General features: G+C 57.6%; 2 protein-coding genes across 2 annotated transcripts; both read right to left on the bottom strand.

The window, feature by feature from the left end:
• Positions 1–2046: 2046 nt before the first annotated feature.
• CAMKV (CaM kinase like vesicle associated) lies at positions 2047–12480 on the bottom strand. The gene is made up of 10 exons (XM_055079721.1): positions 12356–12480; positions 5064–5172; positions 4822–4953; positions 4565–4639; positions 4211–4349; positions 3715–4067; positions 3480–3616; positions 3241–3319; positions 2916–3003; positions 2047–2619 (listed from the first exon to the last, which is right to left on the bottom strand). The coding sequence occupies exons 2-10, from the start codon at positions 5156–5158 to the stop codon at positions 2047–2049; spliced, it is 1671 nt and encodes a 556-aa protein (XP_054935696.1). The 5' UTR covers positions 5159–5172; positions 12356–12480.
• Positions 12481–15943: 3463 nt separating this feature from the next.
• On the bottom strand, positions 15944–20010 carry LOC102976245 (uncharacterized). The gene is given in 3 exon segments (XM_028479661.2): positions 15944–19099; positions 19221–19279; positions 19339–20010. Coding segments are annotated over 3 exon segments (3579 nt in total). The 5' UTR covers positions 19940–20010; the 3' UTR covers positions 15944–16180.
• Between the last annotated feature and the right edge of the window lie 3040 nt (positions 20011–23050).

The following is a 23050-nucleotide window of genomic DNA, read 5'->3' as shown; positions in this document are numbered from 1 at the left end:
CCACATCAGAGACGTTATCTTTGGGGTCCTCTCTGAGAAAGAGCAGCATACCTGGTGAGTTCACCTGGGCTGATCTGGGCTGGAACAAGTATTCCTAGGAGTTTTCATGATTAATTATTTTTAGCAGTGTTACTCCCCTCTCCCCAGAAAAAAACCTTGTACAGAGCCCCATAATATAAAGCTGATCTGTTCCACCTGAAGTAGACCCAGAGTGAAGTCCTTGGGGCCTATGTGGAAAGCAAAGGTGTTGTTTACAGGAAAGAGGAATCAACACAAAGGGCAGGCTAGAATCTTTGTGTAATGCCCACCCTGCATCCACTCCCCAACCCAGGGAAGCCCAAAGGTCTCTCCCTATGGTGGATGGCACTTGGTGGGTTCCAGGTCTAGGCCTAAGTCAAGATAAGGGCTCCTTGTTCAACAGGACTTGTCAGAACAGTAGCCCAGAGGTTATTCCTCGGCACAAGCCCAGCACGGTACCCACCACCCACATGGATTTCTGGAGTCCAGAGGACCCTGCCACACCATCAAGGAACACCCTGTGGCAGGGATGAACTGTACTCTCAGCCCAAGCAATCCGCATGGCACTGAGCACAGACCACTCACTACCTGTGAACCTAACTCCCGGCCTCTCCCCTCCCCACTGCCTTCTAGGGGCCCTTCCCCAGTAATATAGAGGAAGCAAAGGCGAGAGGGTGGCCAGAGGCTTTGGCAGAGTGACATTTATTTGCCGGGTTCAGCAGGTACACAGCCCACCGACCTTCATACACCAGAGCAGACCCACAGGCATGCAGGGAGAAGGGCAGGACTACCCCCAAGTGCCAAGCGAGGGCCAGGACCAGTGCGGCTGCCTGCCCAGGCTGTAGTGGGGTCTGACAAAGGGCACCAGCCAGGAGCCTCCATTAGGAAACTGGGGAGCTTTGTTCCACTCCCTCATTCCAGCAAAAGCAACTCAGCATGGCTTAGAGGCACCTGGGCCTCTCTCCAAGCGTTGATAGAAGGGAAAGTGGGTCATAGACATAGAGGGGGGTTCCTCTCTATTTTGTTGTTGAATTGAGAGAGCAGAAAATCTGCCCCTGTGAAGGGCAAACCCCGAATCAGACTATGGGACACTGCCATACAGCAGGCCCCCAGGTATGGAGAGGACTGTGGACTGAGCCTGAGGGAGCCCATGTGGGAAGAGCCAGGGGCAGCACTCCTTGCTTGGCCCAGGGTAAGGACCCAGCTAGGCTGATACACTAGGTGCTGGGCCTGCACTCTGCCCTCCCAGATCTCATTGCCACATCCTCATTGCTCCTCCTTCCCCTTACAGGCTCAGGCAGTTCAGGGCACAGGGCAACCCACTGCAGGACGCAGGAGGACAGGAAATAGAACAAGAATCTTGGGAGAGACTTCCCAGGGACAAAGATGGAGGCTTCTAGCCTCCAACTCATTCTCTTTGACTTCTGAGGACCCCCATGGCTACCAAGCAGTGCCCCCAGCCATGTGACCAGTCTTGTCTTAAAGCATACTGCCTGAGATTATAGCATTCTCTATACCAGCCTGTTTCCACTCCTAGAGCAGCCCACACACCACAGGCACATACCTTCATGTGCAGGAGCCTAAGACCGCTGACAGGGCCTCGCTGGAGGACCAGCTCTCAGGGCAAGGCCACCCAATTTAGGGCCTGGGAGAGGATGGGACCTGCAGGGCCTGCCTGGGGGAATTGTGAGGCAAAAAGGGAAGGGGGAGGGGTGCAGGGACCTCCTGAGTATCCCTAGAGCAGCATCCCACAAGAAACAGAAACTGATGAAGCTAGCAAGACAGAAAAGCCACAAGGAATCCATGCAGGGGCTGGGGCTGGTCCTGCCTCTGGCCTGCCCAACACTCACACACATACACACAGGAGATGAAACTGCTCTCCTGTGGCCCCCAGACATGCCCCATGCTGGGAGGCAGGGGCGGGGGGGAGCGAGGGCATCATGCCAGTGACTCTCTGTACAGTGAGAAGCCCCTCATCCACTCTCCCACCCCTCCTGCCCATCCCCCGCCCCCCCACAGCCTGCCCACTCAGCTGGTCTCCTCCCTCCGAGACTCCTGGGCAGAGCCAGCAGCCTCTTCCCCTTTACTAGAGGGTGGAGCCTGGCCTGTTGCGCCCCCTGGGGCTGTGCTGTCCGGCTGGGCCAAAGCCGGCTCAGGGGTGGCAGCAGCCTTGGTGGCCGGTGTGGCACTGCTTTGGGTAGTGGGCATGGTGCTCTCTTCCACAGCTGGTGTGGCTCTCCCATCAGTGGCTGGAGTAACACTTCTGTCGGTGGCTGGGGTGACACTCCCATCAGTGGCTGGGGTGATGCTCCCATCAGTGGCTGGGGTGATGCTCCCATCAGTGGCTGGAGTGGCACTGCCATCTGTGGCTGGGGTGGCACTACGGTCTGCAGGGGCTACATTATCGCTCTTCGTAACATCACCCGCTGTGGCTGGGGTGGCACTGCCCCCAAGGACTGGGGCAGCTCCACTTGCAGCTGTGGCCCCGCCTGCAGCCCCAGAGGTGGCAGTGTCTGTGGCTGGGGCAGACTGGGCTGCAGCCGTGCTGGACTGCTCCGGTGCCCTGAGCCGTTTCATGAGGGTGGTCACTCGGACAGCCTTCTGAAAGAAGGACAGTGGAGAGAGGCTCAGAGCGAGGCTTACAGAAGCTGGATCCATTCCTTTGCGAAGGCCAGACCCAGACCATTCCATCGTTCCCTGGCTGCCTCTGACCAACCCAGGGCCAGGGACCCAGCTGCTCAGCACACCTGCCTAAGGTAGTAGCAGTGGCTACAGCTACACCTGACGGTTGAAGAAAAGCCTGTGTGTGGCTGCAGGGGTGTGATGCAGGCAAGAAACTGTGGTGCCAGAAGGAACACTTGGGATCAAGCCAGGAAAGGGAGCCATCCAAGCCTTACCTTCCACTTAGCCCTGGCAAAGTTCTTTTCAATCTGGGCACAGACACCATCCTTGATGTTCTTATCAGAAGCAGCATTGCCAGAAATCCTGGAAAGGGTACAAGTGAGTCTGGATCTGAGGGTGTATGGCCTTCATGGAGACTGTGCCCAGCCCTTTCCTTGTAAGAGCCAAGGATTACCAGGCAGACCCTCTGGGCTGGCCTGAGCTCTGGGTGCCCCCTGAACCCCAATTTGAGGCCTCAAGGATAGAGGCTGCTAGGTGTGAGGAGGACAGAGGCCAAGGGACCCCTGGCCTCTCCTCCCATCCTCCCTGGGCCCTGCTCACCACTCATGGGAAATGGCCTCTTCCGCGGTGATCCGCTGGTCTTGCTCCACCTCCATCAGCCTTGTGACCAGGTCTTTGGCTGGGGACAAAGCCAGGGAGAGGCTAGGCTTGGGCACCCCATTTCACTGTCTAGAGGTGATGAATGGGCTCGGGGATAGGATCAGAGTCCAACAGAGAAGGCCGAGAGCAGTCCCCCACGCCAGCCCTTCACTCTGCCCTCATGCTGGGCACCTCCTCACCCGCCTGTGAAATGTCATCCCAGTATGGAGAGTCAAACTCATAGTCGCCAGCCAGGATCTTGCGGAAGAGATTCTTGTCGTGGTTCTCATAGTCATCTTCCTCCACCTCCTCATAGAAAGGTGGGTTCCCTGAAAGCCTGCGCAGGGGCCCAAGGACAGGGTCACTCAGGAAGGCCATGGACACAGACCCCCACCCCACCTGGCTGCCAGGCTATTTGCTGGCTTATCCACTCACAGGATGTACATGATGACTCCAATGGCCCAGCAGTCCACAGGGCGTCCATACCGCTGCCGGCCTACCACCTCTGGGGCTGCAAACAGTGTCCACCTGCTGGTCAATATCAGGCCTGGCCAGGCCTTGTACCGCTCACACCCATTTGCTGGGATAGGGACTTCCTTCCCCCCGCTACCCAGAGCCACTCCTTGAAGGCTGTGTCCCACCCTGCCCCACCCCACTCCCTGCTTGCCCAGGTACTCGGGGGTCCCACAGGGCTCCTTGATGAGGCCATTCTCTAGCTTAGCCAGGTGAAAGTCGCTGATGACGATCTTTGAGTTCTTCAACCGGTTGTAGTAAACCAGGTTCTCCAGCTGCTCCAGCCAGGAATGGCATGTGGGCGGGCAGAGGAAGAGACCATGAAACCCTCAGAGGCTGGACCACGGCCCTGAGGTGCTGCCCACCCCAGCCCCAGGCCGGCTGCCAATTGACCCTTTGACCTGATTGCTGGCCTCACCTTGAGGTTCCTGTGCACGATCTTGAGTGAGTGCAGGTAGGCCACCGCCTCCAGGACCTGCCGCACCACGTTGCTCGTGTCTCGCTCCGAGTAGTAGCCCTGGTCCAGGATCCAGTCAAACACCTCCCTCCCCGTGGCCCTGAGGGACACCAGCCCCTGAGCCCGGCGTGGGCAGGATCGGGGGTGGGGCAGGAGCACGTGGGCAGGCTGCCTACACCAGGCAGCTGGCTGGGCAAGGCACAGGGACCTGGGACCCCAAGGGTCCAGAAGGGGGGGCCTTCCCTGGCTGCAGAGGGCAGAGCAGGTAAAGACCTGGGGGACTGAGGAATCCTGGAACCCCAGACCCACACTCACAGCTCCAGGAAGATAAAGTACTCCTTGCGGGTCACAAACACATCCACCAGTTGCAGGATGTTGGGATGCTTCACCCTGGCAACAGAGAGAAGAGCCAATAGGTAGGCCTGGGTGAACCCCTAAGAGAGGCTCTGGTCACCATTGTGAGCCACAGCAGACTAACTGGCCAGAGGCTGGTACTGCTTGAGGCCTCCGGACCTCGCAGCCCTTCCCGGCTACCTCCCCTACCCCGCCCCACCCCTGAGCCTCATACTCACATCTTGAGGATGCCTATCTCGTTCTTGGCTGCCTTCCGCACCTTGCGGCCATCCCGCTTCTGGAATTTCTTGCAGGTGTGCAGCTTGCCTGTTGTCTTGTCCTTGGCCCGGAAGATCTCACAGAACTCCTCACTGCAGCCAGCAGGCACTCCACTCAGCCCTGGCTTCAGCGTGGGCTGTACTCCGCTCCCCTTTCCCCAGCCCTTGCCCACCCACCCTTGCCCAACAGACCCAGCACTCACGTCTTGATGACCTGTCCCAAATCATATCTGTCAGTCACCTCCGATGGCTGGTTATAGTTCTTCTTGTCACCCAGAGTCACACACCCAAACGGCATTGCCGGGCTCTGAGCTGCGGGCAGGATGGGGTCTGGTTCAGCTGTACCACAGCCCACTTCTCCCCACAATGTAAAGGTTGCGTTTGGGAAACCCCAACCTGTCTCAGACCAAGTCAGAGGCAGAGTCTACACCAGGAAGGGCTAGAGGGTGATCAGGCTCAGATCCAGTGCCTGCTTTTCTGGCTGTACCTCCAACCACTCAGCTTGGCTGCCCGAACTACAACAAGCCCCTGCGCTTATTAAAAATATAGTAAACTGACATATCCGTGAATCACTTTGCATTATATACAATCAAAAGAAGATTTATCAAATGATTTATTTAAATTTCAGTAATTCCACAGATGAAAGGGGCTGTATCTACCCACCCATCAGAGAATCATCTCTGCAAGTCTGAAGATGCCAAGTGTTGGCAAAGATGTGGAAAACACGAGCACTGCTGGTGGAGGGCAAGTCTCCCCTTTGCAAAACAGTTCGGTAAAACTACTGACGTCAAACATAACCTGTGCACCAACAATTGCACTGCTAACTATGTACATTTGTGCAGCAGGACACTCGTACAAGAGTGCTCATGGCTGCAATATTCAGAATTGCCCCAAACTGGAAACAGCCCACATATCCATCAAGAGCAGGATGTATTGTGGTAGAGTCAGTCACACAATGGAATATTGTTACAAAACAATGGAAATGAGGAGCTACAGCTCTACGCAAGCACATGGTCAATCTCACCAATACAGTGTTGAGTGAAAAAAATACCAAATACATATAGTGTGATTCTATTGATACAGAGTTCAAAACAGGCAGAACTAACCTATACTGTTTAAGGATACAGACATACTGGTAAAATTATAAAGAAACACTAGGAAATAAACACCATGAGTCTTTCTAAGAGAAACAAAGAGGTTGTGATTGGGGGTGGGTGGATTCTGGAGGACCTATTTCTGAACCTGAGAACCACCTGAGTAGTGGTTTAACAGGTGTTCAACTTTATAATAATTTGTAGAAATGTACATACACATATTGGGCACATTCCTAGATCTTTCTTATATTTCACAATAAAAAAATGTTAATAAAAATTATGGCTATCCATACTGAAGAATACTTGATAGCTATTAAAAAGCATAAAATAGATCAAAATGTGCTGCTGTAGGACAGTCTCTGAAAAAAAGCAGGGGACAGAATTGTGGGTAAAGGGTGCTACATTGGGGTACATTTTTAAACTTTATATACCTGTGTACACTCACAGACTCTTCTGGGAGAAAATAAGAGTTCTCTTTGGGGGAAAGAATTGGGTGTCAGAGGGGCAGATTTATATCTATTGTTTATTAATTTTCTGTTAGGATTTGTACTGTGATTACTTTTACTGATTTAATAAATACTGCAGGACTTCCCCGGTGGCGCAGTGTCTAAGACTCCATGCCCCCAGTGCAGGGGGCCCAGGTTTGATCCCTGGTCAGGGAACTAGATCCCACATGCATGCCGCAACTAAGAGTTCACATGCCACAACTAAGGAGCCCGTGTGCTGCAACTAAGGAGCTGATGAGCCATAACTAAGGAGCCCGCCTGCCACAACTAAGACCCGGTGCAACCAAATAAATAAATAAATAAATAAATATTACTTGGGGGATTCTTCAGAGGGAGAACGATTTTCTAGGAGGCATGAAGGGGTAATGGTCCAGAAAAGCAAGACAAGCCTGCCTAGTGCCTCACTGCCAGGGCTCACAGGAGACCTGGACCATCAGGTCCAGGGGAGAGGGCCCTGGCCAGGGGTGGCTATTCCAGGCACAAGGATGACCACACACAGCTGACTCCAGTAGGTTCCAGGAACTCTGGCACCCAGAGCATGGCACCCCCTGGGTCTGCAACCCTGCCAGCCCAATCCTCACCTGCGGTGCTGAGTGGACTGGCTCCAGCACCCACAGGAAAAGGCACTCACGGCCTTTGCTCAGAGGTAAACTTCAGGAGGGGAATTGGTGACAGTGTCTGGACCTTTCCAGACCTGACCCAGAGTCAGCCTCCTTAATGCCTGGCTGGTGTGACACTGGAATGATAACACACTTCACACTGAGGCTGCATTGAAACTGCTCTGCCTCTGCTGACTGTGCATAGTCTCCCTCCACCCCGATTAGCACTTGCTATGCAAAGGGGCTGGGCTGGGGCCTTGGCTACCTAGATGCCCCCCTACCTGAAGTGACTCATAGCCACAGGGTAGTGGAGGAGAGAGGAAGCCACCACCAGAGGAAGCAGCTTGGTCAGAGGGACTCTGCCAGCCAGGCTCAAAGGCCAGGACCCACACAAGCGCCCTGGTCAGCCCTGGCTGCTGCTTGCTTCCTCCCAGGCGGAGGCTACCCACTTCCCAGGGCACCCAGTCCTGAAAGTTCTCCCTCAAATTTGCCCTCCGCTTTAGGGAACAAATTCCATCATTCCCGCATCCAGGTTCTCTGGGCTCAGGGAACACAAACGCATTTCATCAGTGTGATTCAAGCTAGGGCTTAAGCCATCTTGTGAGGCACTGCAGAGGCAAACAAGAGAAGCTTTGACTGCGTATCTTTGCCGCCATGGTCACAGCCCTGCGCCTGCATCTGCCGGGAAGGAGCCTGTGGCTAGAATCCCACTCACAGCTGAGAGCAGCGGCATGGCCACCCACCACTGCCGGCCACCCATCTCTATGCCCAAACAGTCCGGGGGAGGGGGCTTGCATCAGTCCCCTCATTGGTCTTATGTGCAACGATTCCCTTCCCAGGCTGCAATCCAAGGGCCCTGTACTGGGTGGGAGGGTTGTACCTCAGCCTACAGGTCCCCCAGGAGGGCTGGGAGGGACCTGTGTCCCAGCTCTGCTGCTCTGCTTACACCATTCCCTCTGGCAGGAATGCCCTTCCCCCAAAGCCTCCCATCAGTATCCTATTTGTCACGGCAGAGTTATTTTTAACATTAAAAAAATCAGCAACTACCTAAACAACCAACAACAGGTGACTCGCCAGCTCAACTGTGTCCACCCAATGGCAGGAATTGTGGGCACTGGCAAGGGCACTGCCCATGCTGGCCTCTCTGTGGAGCAGCCTCCACATGAGCTAGGTGCTGAGACCAGGGCTAAATCTCTTCTTTCATTGTGATTTCTGACATTATAAGGTTATTTGTGCCACAGATTGGCTGCAACGATCCTGAAGCTCCAGGCTCAAAACCACCCTTCGCTGAGATAACTTCCACAAACTCCACCTCCACCCACCCCACACCAACAGCTCCCTGCTCAGCCGCACAGCGTGGGAGGTTTTGTACGTGCCTGTCCCTGATCTTGGCCCAGCTTTTGGCCGTGCACAGGCACTCATACCCGCAGGGACCCAGGGCTGGTCATGGGGGTCTGTCTCCACCACGGAAATCTGGGCCTCTGCTCAGTCATATCAGCCTGGAGGCATGTCCTGAAGCCTCATGGCAGGGGCAGGGACAGATCTGTCTCCTCCCTCCCACAGAGGCCCTGATCTCTGCCAGTCACTGCCTCTCCTCACCAACCTAACTGCACTCACTTGCCTCCACCCCCAACCTGGCCCCAGGGCGAAGAGAGGAGAACAGGGGGCCCTGCTTCAGATTAGCATCTTGGTCCCCTCCACCCCCACCCACTCTACCATCTGCTACCCACTGCTGCTGACTAGGAGGCTGCCGGTGTGCGTACCAAGCCCCTGGCACCTGCTTGCAACAAGGGGGCCCTGGCCCCAAAGCAGGGAGGAGAAGCTGAGGGATGGCTTCAAGAACAGTAGAAGGCCAGGCAGAAAGAGGATGTGCATTTCTCACCCCCATGGCCTGGACAGCCCAGACTCAACATCCAACAATAGAGAGCTCCCCCGCTAACGACACGGGACCTGGGCTCGGCCTTAAGTCCACACTGGGACATGGGAGGGCACAGAAGTCCCATAGCTGCCGTTTCCCTAAAGACATGGTTCCTTCCATTCTCTGCAGAGAAACTGACTGGTGTGCACTGGGGCGGTCCAAAGGGAGCTGGGGGGAAGTGCAGAGCCTGGGGGAGCCTCTAAGGGAGCCTGAGGGCCAAGCATTCCCTAGCTACTGCCTGCTCCTCAGGTCTGGCCCCTCAGGCAATGATGATGGAGCCTCTGCCCTGGTAATAAAGGGTCCCCTAGGGACCCTACTGTAGCCTAAGACAAGTCTGGCCCAGGGGAGGCCCGAATAGGACAGAGGCCAGCTCCAGAAGCCCAGGGGTCCCACAGAGAGTCCTGGCCCCTCCTCTACTGGGGTCAGCCTGATTCAAGCCCCACCTTTCATAGCCATAAACAGGAGTTACCTGCCACCCTGGTCCTCTGCCATGTGCGGCTTCAGACCTTGCAGTAAACCTAGGGAGGCCAGGGTGGGCCCAGGGGGCCTCCAGCTGCCTCCCAACAACTGTGGGCAACACCTCCCAATTTAGTGGCAGCTGTGAACACTAGCCTGCAGGCAAACCCTCCCCTTCCCTGCTCTCCTCTCTCAGGGACTGGGGCTGCGTTTCCTGCTGTAATAGACACGCCTAGGCCCAAGCTCTGCCCAGCCTGCCGCAGAGACCTCACCGGCAGGATGCAGGACCGGCAGAAATAGAGACCTCACTCTCAGGTCTGTGTCAGGAGGCAGAGTCAAGTTTCTCGCCCACTATGCAACTGCTTTAGGTAACTGGGCAGGGGGCTGCCCTGGCTGGGCCTCAGGCTCTAGCTAAATCATGGTCCGTAGTTCCTGCTGCTGACTCTCTCCCATCTAATGAGGGCGCAGGCAGAGGGCGGGGGTGCTCTCCTGTCTCAGGGGTGGGCATACGATCAGGTGCTGCCTCGAGAAAGTTCAGCCTTCAATAAGCAGGCAGAGCCGAGAGCCAGCTGGCCCCTTCCAGGCACCTGGGATCCCAATCTTTGAGCCCCTGAAGGAAAATTCACTGGGGGCCCTGCTTCCCTGTGAGCGGAGGAGGGGAAATTCAGGGAAGGCCCCAGAGTAAAGGGTTGCTATGGTGATGGAAGTTTTTTAAAAAGGAGAGGGGAGGGGAGGAGAGGGGAGAGGAGAGGTGCTATTCAAATTCTCCAAGAATTCCCTGAGACTTTGGCCTGATTCCTTCCCCATGGGTTCTGTGACCCTGGTCCCCATCAAGGAAGGGGAGGTGGGGAACTGAGAGACTTTAGAAAAGAGAGGGGCAAGGACACAGAAAGACAAAGGCAGAACCTGTGATGGAAGGGGAGTAAAGAGTCAACACAGTAAAAAGGATGCAGGCACAAGGACACAGGAGGGAAGGTGGGCAGGGGGTTTCAAAGGGGCCTGTGGATGCCCAGCAGAGCCCTAAGGCCTCCATGACCATGTGCTCTGCACACCTGGACCAGGAGCTGCCCCTGATGCCTGGACCTTTGAGACTGACCCCTCCTGTATTCCCCTAGACATGCACTGAACTTGGTGTGGGACAGCCGTAGCTCTGGGAAAGAGGCCAGCTGTTGCGGTCCCCTCAGAACAGTTCCTCAGCCTCTCTCCCTGTCATCACAGCAGCTTAGGTGAGGCAGGTCCAACATGTCGAAGGCACAGGCTTAGGGGATGGAAATGAAGCTTGGAGACCTGGCTGCTTCCCTTTACAGCCCCTCCTCTCAGCTGACCCAGCTCTGCCTAGACTCCCCAGCCACCCCCACCCCCATCTGCTGTCCTCTAGAGGCCTTGGGTCCCCAGGGCCTCTCTTGCAGCTCAGCCTAATTCCCTGCCACCACCGTCCCCCTCCCCGACAGTGGATCCTGTCTGAGGGCCAGAAACAGCACCCCAAGCAACCTAGAAACAGGATAACAACTGCACAGCATCCCTCCACTATGCCTCAGTTTCCCTGGATGGAGATCACTGACTCTGTGGTCTTCTCCCAGGGCAAGGACTGTCCACTTGCCAGGACAAGGGCTGGAGAGGAGGGCCAGAAGCCGATATGGGAAAGGCAGCCTATGGCACCTGGGGGCCCACACCAAATGCTGTAAAAGAAAGGCAGAGAGACCTCTTCTCCACCACAGGGCCCAGCGCCTGACACCGAGGGGAGTGGAGACACCAATTTCCCAGCTGAGGAAACTGGGGCCCAGCAGGTGCCTAAAGCTGACAGGAATCAACTGGGAGTGGGGTGGTGGGGGGTGGGGGGAGGAAGGGCACCAGGTCTCCACGGGCGGTCCTGGGCGGGGGTTGGGGGGGTGTTGCTCAAAGCCTGGGCCTTGGAGGAGGGTGGCAGGACAGGGGCTGGACTGCTGCAGACTGAGCTTTTGGTGAGGGACAGAGAGCCCTGCTCCCTGGGAGGGAACCTGGTGAAGCAGGCTCTGCCTAGCGGTGCGGACAAAAGCAGTTTGGCAGAGCTATGGGGGGCTGGGAGAGCCTAGGGTCTCTGCCAGACACTACAGGCTGGGGAAAGCGGAAACTCATTCGCTCATTTTTCACCCTGCCAGCCGGGGGCCCTGCTCCCCACCGTGCTGCCACCCTGACCCCCTTCCCCAGTGCTGCTGACTCGCCCCCGCTGGCACAGCAACACACATGCGGGAGGCACACGTGTGAGCACCCAACCCCGCACCTCCCAGCAGAAACATGTGCGTCCCCCAGCCCCACCGCGCAGCGCTGGGTCGGTGTCCTGGACCCCCGGCGGGCCCTCGAGTTCAGGCTTGGAAGATGGATCTTGGCTAGGGGGCTGCTGGTCCCCAAGGGCTTGAGCCTCCTCCCCCACCCCGCGGCAGCCCCGCCCAGCCCCCTTCAGGTTGTCGCCCATAAAGAACTCTCGTTGTCATGGAAATTAGTGACTGCTTAGCGGGAGGGAGGGGGCCTGGGGGCAGTTGGGAGGGGCCGGAGGCGGCTCTAGGAGTCCAGAGGTACAGCTGAGCCCTCGGCCCCTACCCCCACGGGGCACCACGAATGTTGGAGGGTTAATGTTTTCACAATTAGGAGCCCAGCGAGACGGAGGTGGGATGGGGGACAAGGAGGGGAGATTGGCCTGGACTTGAGTCTCAGAGGCTTCCCTTGGGACCCCCGACCCGTCTGAGGCGATGGGGAACTTTAGCCCAACCCCGCACGCCGAGCCCTGGATCTGCAGAGCCCGCGTGCTCTGCCCCCGCCAGGACCCCAAGCCCTTGCAGCGCCCCGGCGCACTCGGCTACCCGAACCTCGAGCCAGAGACTCAATCCCCTAAGACCTCACAACGTACGTTCCGGGGGCGCCACCCCCTCCCGGGTCACCCCGCACCTGCAGCGCCGGTCGGTCACAGGGAGGAAGCGATCGCGGGTTCAGTGGGGAGCCGAGGGCTCCGGGGGCGGCGGGCAGAATCCGCTCCGGGCACGCGGGGCAGACGCGGCGCCAGCTGCAGCCACTTCGGCTCGCGAACCTCCAGCATCTCCCGCCGCTCGCCGGCCCCGCATTCGCACCCCGGGCCGGGGGCGGGCTGGGGGCGGGGCCTCCCTCAGCCGGCTCCGCCCCGACCCTGGAGGAGCCTGAGCCCGGAATCTCACTCGAAGGAGGGCTGAGGAGGGGGTGGCGGCAGAGAAGGTGAGCACTGGCCTGCCCGGCCCCGGCCAGGCTTTCAAAGGCTCCCTTAGGCCCTTGGAGTGACCGGGCAACAGGACCGGAGGGGCCTTCCTATGCCCATTGTAGAGGGTGCGGAGTAGAAGGTGTGGGGAAAGCCTGAGTCCTGGAGCTGCACAGGAGTGTCTTGGCAGGTAGTGGTCCCCAGGGGACTGGCGTTCTGCCCAGCTCCCAAAACCTGACCCAAAGAGCGGAACCCACTTAGAACCAAGTGGGCAGTCGCTAGGGCAAGCTGTGCTACAGACAGGCCTCCCCTAGCTAGTAAACACACCGGTGTGTGTGTGTGCAAGTGAGGGCTCCAGACCTTGGTGGCAGAGTCTCCTACCCATCCTCCCCTCCCCCCCTGCAAGGTCCCATCCAGGGTGGCTGGCTCAGCCTGCCCCCCTCCTGTGTGGCACTGAATTTCTCAAGCTCTAAAAGTTACCTATGACATGGCATAGACTCTGCTTTCTTGACAGTTTAATCACCCTCGAACCCTTCCTGAACAGCATCAGTACTGGTGGCCTGGGCTGGGATATGGGGATACAGGAGAACTACAGCACCATGGTGCCACACCAGACCTGGCCCCTGACTGGAAGAGGCTGAGAACTGCCGGGAAGAGCCTCTGAAGGAAGTCCTTGGCCATTTCTCTGTCCCTTGTCACAGAGGCACATGGACCAAATGCTTGCCCCGCCCCACCCCCACAAGCCTTGAGGCCAGTATCTGAAGGCCAGACTTAGGCTTCTGTGTGCCTGAAACTGGGCTCCACCCAACCAGAACCCTCTCAGTGAGTCTTCTGACCCCATCCTTGGTGGGGTCATCTCCAAACCCCTGGCCATGTTGAGTGAGTCTCTCCTGGATGGTTTCCCACAGCTGCTGACAGGAGTGACTGCCCAAGTGAGGAAGTTGGAGCTCGTGCTGGGGCTGGAAGTCTAGCCTGGGAAATGACTGCTCGAACAGGACCCCTCAATATCTTTCTCCAGGGGGGCTGTTGAGGAGCCCTTCACATCCTTCCCTGGTTTGGTCACTGCTTCCAGGCCAGGTGGGTGTCACTTCTGGGCTCCCTGGGCTCTGGGTGGTCTCATTCATGGCACCAACTCCACCACTGGGTAGGAATCTCCTGGCAAGCTGGGCATCTGCAGGGCAGAGCTCTGTGTCTCATTTCGGTATGCTAAGTTCATGTCTGCAGAATGAATGAATGGCCTGGCACTCAGTCTTTCCTGCTGTCTGCCCACTGTCATTGAAACAATGGTTCCCTGAGCTGTATGGTGCATCTGATCCTTGGCTTGCTGACCCCGCACGTGGCACACACATTTTCTGCCTTTCCTGAAGATCATGGCTATCCAGGCACAGAAAAGCTGGGCCAAGGAGAAGCTGGAATGTGGGGGATTTAGAGGCAGGGGAAGAGGTGGCTCGCTAGAGCCCTGCCTGCTGCTGGCAGTGCTCCACCTCTTCTTGGTCCCGTGCACACTCCATGTGCCTGTGGGTGAGCACGTGGCAGGGTGTATGGGCACACGTGTGATGATTATGTCTGTGTGTGTGTGCTCTTATGCCAAAGGAGATGGCAACAGCACAGTGTGTGCAGCGGTGCCCAGGGGCACATGTGTTTGCATTCTGTGTGCACCCAGGCATGCTTGCTTGCATGTGCACATGGACGCTGCAGCTAGCTAGTCCCTAGAGCCACTGGTCCTCTTCCTACCGGACACAGGCCTCAGGATCGTGGGGTCTGACTCACAGTGTGAAAGCTGGACATGGGAAGAGGGTGGACCATGCCCAGGGGTGGGTGGGGGCTGTGATGACCTTATATCATTGGCCATTTCTAGTCTCTCCACGAAGGGCAGCCCCTCACTCTCAGGTTTGTGTGGGGATAGCCAGGTCTTTGCCCTTTGTGGAGAGGATAACCTAAAGACGAGAACCCAGGGTTGGGACAGGGGCATGGCTTGTCCCTCAGCTCCCAGCCAGAGGGGCACCAGCAGGGTAGGGCTTCAGTGTCTTTTTTTTTTTTTAATTATTTATTTATTTTGGTTGCATTGGGTCGCCATTGCTGCAGGCGGGCTTTCTCTAGTTGCGGCGAGCAGGGGCTACTCTTCGTTGCGGTGTATGTGCTTCTTGTTGCGGTGGCTTCTCTTGTTGCAGAGCACGGGCTCTAGAGAGCAGGTTCAGTAGTTGTGGCGCAAGGGCTTATTGGCTCCGCGGCATGTGGGATCTTCCCGGACCAGGTATCGAATCCGTGTCCCCTGCATTGGCAGGTGGATTTTAACCACTGCACCACCAGGGGAGTCCTGGCTTCAGTGTCTTGGCTTCAACCTCCAGCTGCCCTCCAGGCAGGAAGTAGCAACACCAGGTGAATTCTTCCTCTCAGGTCTTCCAGGCCATGGAAGACATGGACCTTTATTCCCACCCCCACTATTCAGAGCCAGACAAGGTCAGGGGCCGTGGCTTCTAGCCACTCCCCTGGCCAGAGGGACAGCGGGAGGCCCTTTAAAACAGAGTGGAGTTTGGGACAAGAGCAGGGCAGTTGGCACTGGCATTGCCCCATAGCCTCTGTGAAGATCTCCTGACGAGGCCTTTACCCTGGCCACCCTGTGGGCAGAGGCTGCCCATTTTGGGAGGCACAGGAGGCGAAGGGAGCCCAAAGTTGACAGTTCTGGCTCCCACCAAAACTAGATAATCAGAGAGGCAGGATAAGGTGTGAGTCTCCATGTCCACAGAGACTACAAAGCAGGCCAGAGCCTCATCCCCCAGCTCAGGTTGTATCTCCCACCCAGGATTCAGGACTTATCAACCCCCCACCCTGACTTCCTGCCCCAGGGAACCAAAGGCCAGCACTCCTATACCTTCATATTCTGACTGGCTGACAGAAGCACCTGCCAAACCAGCATAGAGCTCCAGCCAAGGTTCTGACTTTAGGAGGTATCTGCATTATCAGGCCAGCTCCCCCAGGAAGCCCAGACTCTGACAGGGACCCTCCTTGGGGGTAACAAGTGCTCCAGGGACCCAGCCATCTGTAGAACTATTTGGCTGTTGTGAATGTTGCTGGCCTCAGCACCCCGTAGAGGGCCCAACATGGGGGAAGGCAAGCAGTCTTTTCCTCTGGAGCTAGGGGAGGGGGCTGCCCCCCCCCAATGACTCACTCCAGGCTGTGTGGGTAATTACATTATGTTTGAAATTGCCATGGCAACGAGCTGGCAATCAAGGGTAATTGAGCTTGTCGCCAGGGCAACAGGGCAAAACCCACAGCCGCCACTCTCTGTGGTTGCCCTTGGGGTACAATAAAGGTCAGGCTAGGCCAGGGCCAATGTCAGCCGTGGGGCTGTGGGGCTCTCTGGATAGGATAGGATTGCCAAGGCCCATGGAATTCCAGTGCGTAGAGGCAGGGTGTGCCTTGGGAGTGCCAAGGTCCCCATCCCTGACCACATGCCTGGATCCCTGCCCTTCCCTCCACCACCCTGTGCCTAAAATATGCCACAGTTGTCAAAAGAAGCAGAACCAGAAAGAACTTTTATGTGCTTACACATGGTACTTATAGATGGACCATGGGCCCTCCTCCTCGTACTCACGGCGGCTGAGCCACAGGCTCTGGAAGGAGTCCCGGGACGCCATGATGGAGCCTCAAAGCCAGGCAGCAACAGCACGGTGCGGAGAGCCCAGCACAATGGCACCGGGGCCCAGCTCCTGTCTCAGGCGCTCAGGAAAGCCACTCAACAGGGTGCCGCCACCGTCCAGCACCACACTGGCCAGCAGCTGCTCCTGTTGCTTGGCCTCCAGCCGCCTGATACTTAGGAGGGCTAGTTGTGGAAGGCCCGGCTGATTGAGGCCTAGCAGATTGGGCTGGAAGAGGGCCTCGGGGCAGCAGAAGCGCTCAGAGCCCAGTGTGACGACCTGCTTGTCTGGAAGCAAAAAGTCCACCTGGGCCAGGGCCTGGGCACGGGCCACCTCAGCTGTCATGTCCGTGGCCACATAGCAGCAGGCCTCTTTAATCTGGTTGAACAGCCATGCCTTGAACAGTGACTGGCCACCTGCCAGCAACAGCTGAGCCAGGTATTCAGTGAGGTCAGCACCCGCCACATCCAGCCGGTAGGTGTCAAGTGGGGACAGATCCCCAATGATGATGGGTGCCACATAGGAGGTGCCATGGCCACTGCCCAGCACCAGCCCAGTGGTCCGCCCATAAGCATAGAGTGCCAGCAGGGCCTGATGCACTGTCTGCATGGCTGGCACATGGAAACGCTCAAAGAGTATTTCAGCCACCTTTTCCCGGTTGGTGCGTGGTGAGGTGGGTGAATCCGCCACAAGCACAGCCAGCTCCTCAGGCTGCACACCCAGCCTGCAATAGAACAGGTGCTGCCACAGCACCTCCAGTGCATGCCAGTCGGAGACCACTCCTCGATTCAGCACCGAGTAGGAACCCTCTCGGTTCTCAGGCACTGCGTACCTGGACTGGCCCTGGACTGGATGCTGGAGCAGCTGGACGCATGAGGGCAGCACACTGAGGACATGGTCCTCTCCAGCCAGTCCACATTTGGTGAAGCCTGTGCCTGTGTCGATCACCACGGCTGCCATGTCCTGGTAGGGGCCCCGTGAATGGCGGCAGAGCACTGGGGACCGTACTGGCAGAACATCCATGGTGGGCACCAGCTCATAGCAGGCCCCTTGGAGAAGGCCAAGCTGCGCGACCACTGGCGCGTGTGTAACGTCCTCAGCTGTCAGCTTGAACCGGGGACCGTGGGGCTCAGTGCCCACCGTGGCCATGGGCAAGACCTTGCAGCCAGGACCAGGTGTGGTGAATGTGATCCGGGAAAGCTGCTCCTCCTGCTCCCTGGGGGAGCCGCCAGGTTGCCAGGATGAGAGCCGATGTGAGCTGGAGCTTTGACCAGCACTGACACCAACATTTTCTCTGTTTACATAGACACAGGTCTCCTCAGGGGCCGGGGTCACCCGAAGTACCCCCACATGGGTAGGCGGGCCCAATGGCTCCCCTTCCTGGCACAGGGTGGAGGCCTGACCAGGCTCCCTAGTGGTGGGGGGACCTCTTGAGAGAGTGGACTCATTGAAGATGGGGGGTTCTTGGGAAAAGGGAGGCTGCCTAGTGAGAGAAAGCTGCCTGGCAATCGGGGCTCCAGTGAGAGGGGCCCGACCAGGAAGGGGGTGCTGCTTGGTGGAGGGGGCCTGCTCAGCTAGGGGTGGCTGTCCAGAAAGGTGGGTCTGCCTGGGAAGGGGATGCTGCTCTGCAGAGGGAGGCTGACTGGTCGAAGGGGGCTGCCTGGAAAGGGGATGCTGCTCAGCTAGTGGGGGCTGACCACCGAGGGGGGCGTGCCCAGCACCTTTGACCTGAGTGTTGTCAGGGTGAGCAATAATGACCTCTTTCTGATTGTGGCTGCCTACATCCTCCTGGAGCAGGGATCTGGGCACCTGCTGGTTTTCGGCCGGTGGTACAGGCTCTGGGGTCTGCTCTAAGTTCGTCCACTGCAGTTTCTCGGCCTGGACCATAGAGGTGTCCTGCATTCCGGAGGCATCCTGCATCCAGATGGTATGACTAGTTTCGGTTTTTTCAGCGTCAGTTTTGGACTAGCCAGGATCATGGGCATGGCTCAGTATCCTCTCTCCAAATTGGAGGGGCATTCCCAGTGGAACATGCCCAGTGAGCGTCCCCATCCTGATGGGCGTCTCAGTACCAGGGGAGCCTCGTGACTCCAGGTTGAGCCTGGCCTCTTTGGGAACCAGGGCCACCTCTCAGTAGCTTCCAGATGAAAGGCTGGAGGGCACGGGGCTGGACACCATGGATGTGGTGGACCAGAAGCTGGAGCCATTGCTGTCAGGGGAGAGGATGGGCATGGCCAACGGCCGGGTGGACAGCGTATTTTCAGAGGCATAGATGGATGGGTGGCTGGGCATGAGGCCCACCAGCACTGCCCTTGAGCCCATGGGGTCATGGCACAGCAGCCCCATCCTGGTGTTGCCCGTGGCCATATCAAACACCAGCACACGGTCTTCCACAGCATCCCGGAGCTGGCAGGTAGGGGCACTGGAGGGGGGTATCTGCATGGCTTCCCTGGGAGGCTGTATTGGGAGGGAGTTGTGGCAAGTTACTTGGTAGGCAGACGGTGGCACATTGGAGCAGGTGTTGCTGCAAGCATTGAGGGGCTGCTGACCTGGCTGAGAGCTGCAGATCTTCTGGTTACCCCTCTGGGACTTGGGGGTTTCTGGGGGCCCTGAGCCCGGTTTGGGGCTGCCTGGCCTGGAGGTACAGACCATGGGCTTCTCCACTTGGTTCTCAGGCTGCCTTGGTAACACCGGCCTTTGGGCAACCTCGAGCTCCTGGGCTTGGTCTGGGGACTCTTTTGGAGTGCGTGCTGGAGTGGCAGGCTCATCCTGAGAATGGACATTCACTTTGTCCTGGCAGGATGTGACCCCTTTGGGAGACTCCAGCTGGATTGACCATTGGTTGCCTCATTTCCTGGGCAAGAGGTCTTGGGACAGGCCCTTGGTGATGGCATTGGTATCCATCAGGTGGTCAGGGTTGCAGGTGTAAGATTCAACTGCTGCTGACATTGAGATTGTATCCAGAGCTGGAGTATTTGCCGGAGTTGGAGTTGGAGTTGGAGGAGCCTGAGCCGGACATGGGCACTGGCCCTGGCCCTGATCTTGGGCCAGAGCCAGAAGAGAACCTTGGGCTGCAGCTGAGCCATTCTCCCCTGAAAGAAAATACGGTAGCCACCAGCTCTTCCTAATGCCCAGTGGGGCTATCTGTTTGGGGCTGCAAGGGCCTTTGCCCCAGCCTATTAGGACTTTAGCTGGAGCCTTGCCCTCCCCCGCCATCTGCACCTGAAGCCGGGAACAGCAGAGTCCGTGCCGCGCCATGTCACTGGTGCCATCGCTGCGCCTGCACACCGGTAGGGCCAGGGTCCTGTTCTCTGTGACGAGATGTGTTTGGGCTCCCACGATTGAGCCTGGAAACGAGCTAGTGGAGGAGAGTCTCAGGGAATCCTGGGAGGCCCGCTCACAGCCACATTGGGAGCTAACCTCAGCAGGGTCCCAGAGTTGCTGGTGACTGGGCTCGTGGGTATGGGCCTGGGAGGCTGAGCCGTAGGCCCCATCAAGGATGGCCTCGGTGGACAGTGACAACCCCTGCCTCAAGTGTACAGATCCTGAGTTTATCCATGGTCTCTGGGACCCTCTAGGGCCACCGCTCAGCTGCTGGCTGCCAGCTGAGGGGTGGCCCTGGGAGCCTGATGGATCGGGGCCCCCCACTTTCTTGGTGACTTCCATAGTCCTGCTCCAGGCCCTAGGTGCCCTCACCCCACTTCATTGCCATGGCAACCCCACACATCACAGCCCCCAGTGACCTGGGGGAGGGTAAGAGACTGTGGAAAACCAGGGGCCCCACCCCCCTGAGGAATGGGGACCTGCCCAGGGAATCTTGAGAGGTAGAAAGGCCAAGGGACCCCAGTGAATTCTGCCAACCCTAGACTGGCCTCCTCTCTCCTTGCCAGCCAGGTGGCCACTCTGCCCAGGCCAGCCCTAAAGGGAGGGCAGTGCTCCTAGAGGCGAGAGCGTGTATAAGGCCAAGGGAAAAAGGTAGGCAGGGGAGATACTGAGGAAGCCCCGGGGTTCCCAGTTTACCTCAGATGCCAGACTTGGCTTTCTCCCCATTTCCCACGTGGCAACTTGAGACTTAAGCCCTGACCCAGGGATGCAGTTCCAAGTGTGTGACCCGAGGCCCTTGTGGGGGGCAAAGCCCCTTCACCACTCAGTCCTGAGAGGCAGAAGTGGGTGAGGGGCCCAGGCTCAGGCTCTAACTCCCCTCCCCCATGTTCCCCAGCTCCCGCTCCAGGGACAGCAGCTCCTTGGCAGTCTCTCTGCTCCAGATGGTTTTCCTCTGCCTGTGCCTCCCAGAGCCCCCTCCCCAGAGCCACATGTCCTTGAGGCCCAGGACCAGTATCCCACAGAGGTGGGGATGGGGACGACACGGGTGGGAGCGGGGCCTCTGCTCAGAACCCTCAAGTCAGAATGTTCTAGCTCTTGTCACATTGTGTCAACTTCATCTTGGCCAGAAGGGGGGCAGAACACTGGGCATAGGGCTAGGCCACCAGTGGAAATTACAGGATGAGGCATAGTGGGGACACAGTGGTTAGGGGGCTGCCCACCCAGTGGGCACAGGGCTGGCTACACAGTGCGGGTATGGTGGGTGCAGAACTGGGTACACATTGGGCACAACTGCATACGCAGTGAGGACAAGTTTGTACAAAGGACTGGACTTGGGTAGCACACAGAAAAGAAAGCTATTAGACGAGGTGGGCCGTCCTACCCTCCATTTTATAGCTGGGCAGAGGGTCAGGGAGGAGTGGGACCTGCCTGGACCACCAGCTGAGGCCCAGATGAGCCCTGCAGCCACAGAGGACAAGCCTAGTTTGGGGAACCGACCAGTGCCACAGGCCTGAGTCTGGAGGTTCTGACTGGGGCGGGGTCGGACCTTCCTCCTTCCCCCAGCTATGAGCTCTGGGCCTCCTCGCTCTGTCCTCCAGGGCTATCCTTTCAGGCCTCAGTCTTTCTACCCAGGAAACAGGTTTGTGGAGAACGAAGCTGTAGTCTTGTCCTCTGAAGCGGTGTGTTTTCACAGAAGTTAAAAATAGTGCTTACGGTTGGCCGTGGGGTGTGAAGCGATGTGACCGGGGACCAAGGCTAGCTCTGTGCTTCATCTGCACCTTCGTGACTCGGCACTGGGCAAAGCCAGACTCGGCCATGTCTCAGGCCCCCGGACCCCCTCCCCCTTCCCCAGATGCTGCCTTCAGTTAAGAATGGGGATAGATGTGTCTGGACACTGCTGCTCACCACACACTATGGCCCAGGAAGGTGACAGAGCCCAAGGGTCTGTGGTCTGCACATGTATGCATTCACACACACATACTTGCTGAACACTATTAACTTCATTAATCTCTGGCCCCAAGCAAACTGTTTTTTAATTTTGTTTTGTTTTTCCCCATGACAGAGATGCTAGTAGCAGCCTCCTGTGTTTGTGGGAGGGCTGCAGAAGCATGGAGGGAGGCCCTGAAAGTCCCTGCCTGTCCAACCACTGAGCCATCCCCCGACTCCTGCAGAAGTGAGGCATAATCCTCCCTTTCAGGGCTGGAGTCCTCATGAACAACTGATCTGAGAAGGGTGTGGCCCACGAAGGAAAGACCAAAGAAGGCAGCCGGGAGAGATGAGAAGGCTTTTCCCACCTGGGAAGCAAACACCCCTTATAGCAATAAGAACAGTGACTGCTATTGACTGGGCCCTTCCTCTGTGCCAGGCAGTGCTGAGCACTGTAACCCAGCCTCACAGCAATTCAACAAGAGCCGGGTGCTGTCACCCTTATTTTATAAATGATGAAATCAAGGCACAGGGAGGAGAGAGAATTCACAGAGGTTGCAGCTAGTGAGTTGTAGAGCCAGAATCCGAAGCCAGGCCACTAGGCTCTGGACCCACACTTCAGGAAACTACAGTGCCATCACGGGTGTCATGTGCAGGGCCACGTTGGCATGGACCCTGCTGGAGGGGAGCCAACATGCCTCCCTTCCGAGTGCTGCAGCCCTAAGCCCCCACCCAAGCTGTAACCCACATGGCCCTGTTCCTCTTCCCAATAGCTTAGCAGGTGGCTCAGGCATGGCAGGGGGCATTTTCCTGGGGGGCACTAAGCCAGTGCCTCCCAGGAAGCTGTCAGTGCTGAGTAGGGGCTAGTTACATACCCTGTGGGACCTGGCTGAGTCTCTTGTACTCAGAATTCTTGGCTGGCTGAAGCCCCTCTGCTTTATCCAGCTGAGGGGAGGGGCAGCAGGCAGTTAGAGAGGATCCCAGGCTGGGCCCCTTCTACCCAGCCCCCTCCTGCACCCACCCACCCCCATTCCCCTCATCCCCTCCCCCCTCATCAGGCAGGGACATTGCCCCTGTACCCCTCCCCCCAACATGTTTTTAAATAGTCTCTCACCAGGAAGAAGGGCATCCAATTCTATTTCTGATTCTGGAAAGTGAGGAGGGCCAACATGTTACCATGGCAACCTGGAGAGCCCCTCCCCCAGGCTGAGCCCATTCCCCAGGCTGAGGGCTGTCTCGGATGGAGGGGCCAGGAAGCAACAGGAAGGAGCTCAGTCTGAGGGCGAGGCCATACAGAGGCTCCTCTGTGAGGGCGGGTTCCAGCGCTGCCTCCCTTCACACTTCACCTGACCCGCTCCTGGCAGGCTTGGGGGAAGGCCCCAAACCCTGTGGAGAGGGTCAGACTTCAGGAGATGGGGACGGCCACCTCACTCTGAGAAACCCTCCTTCCCAGTGGATCAGGCTGGAATCCTCCTACCTAGGAGACCTTGAGGATGGTGGTCAGGAAGGACAGCAAGAGGAGAGGCA

Source organism: Physeter macrocephalus, chromosome 18 (genome assembly GCF_002837175.3).
Source record: "Physeter macrocephalus isolate SW-GA chromosome 18, ASM283717v5, whole genome shotgun sequence".
Classification (NCBI taxonomy): Eukaryota; Metazoa; Chordata; class Mammalia; order Artiodactyla; family Physeteridae; genus Physeter; species Physeter macrocephalus.
Note: the sequence above shows the minus strand (reverse complement) of the source record. Positions and strands in the feature narration are given on the sequence as shown.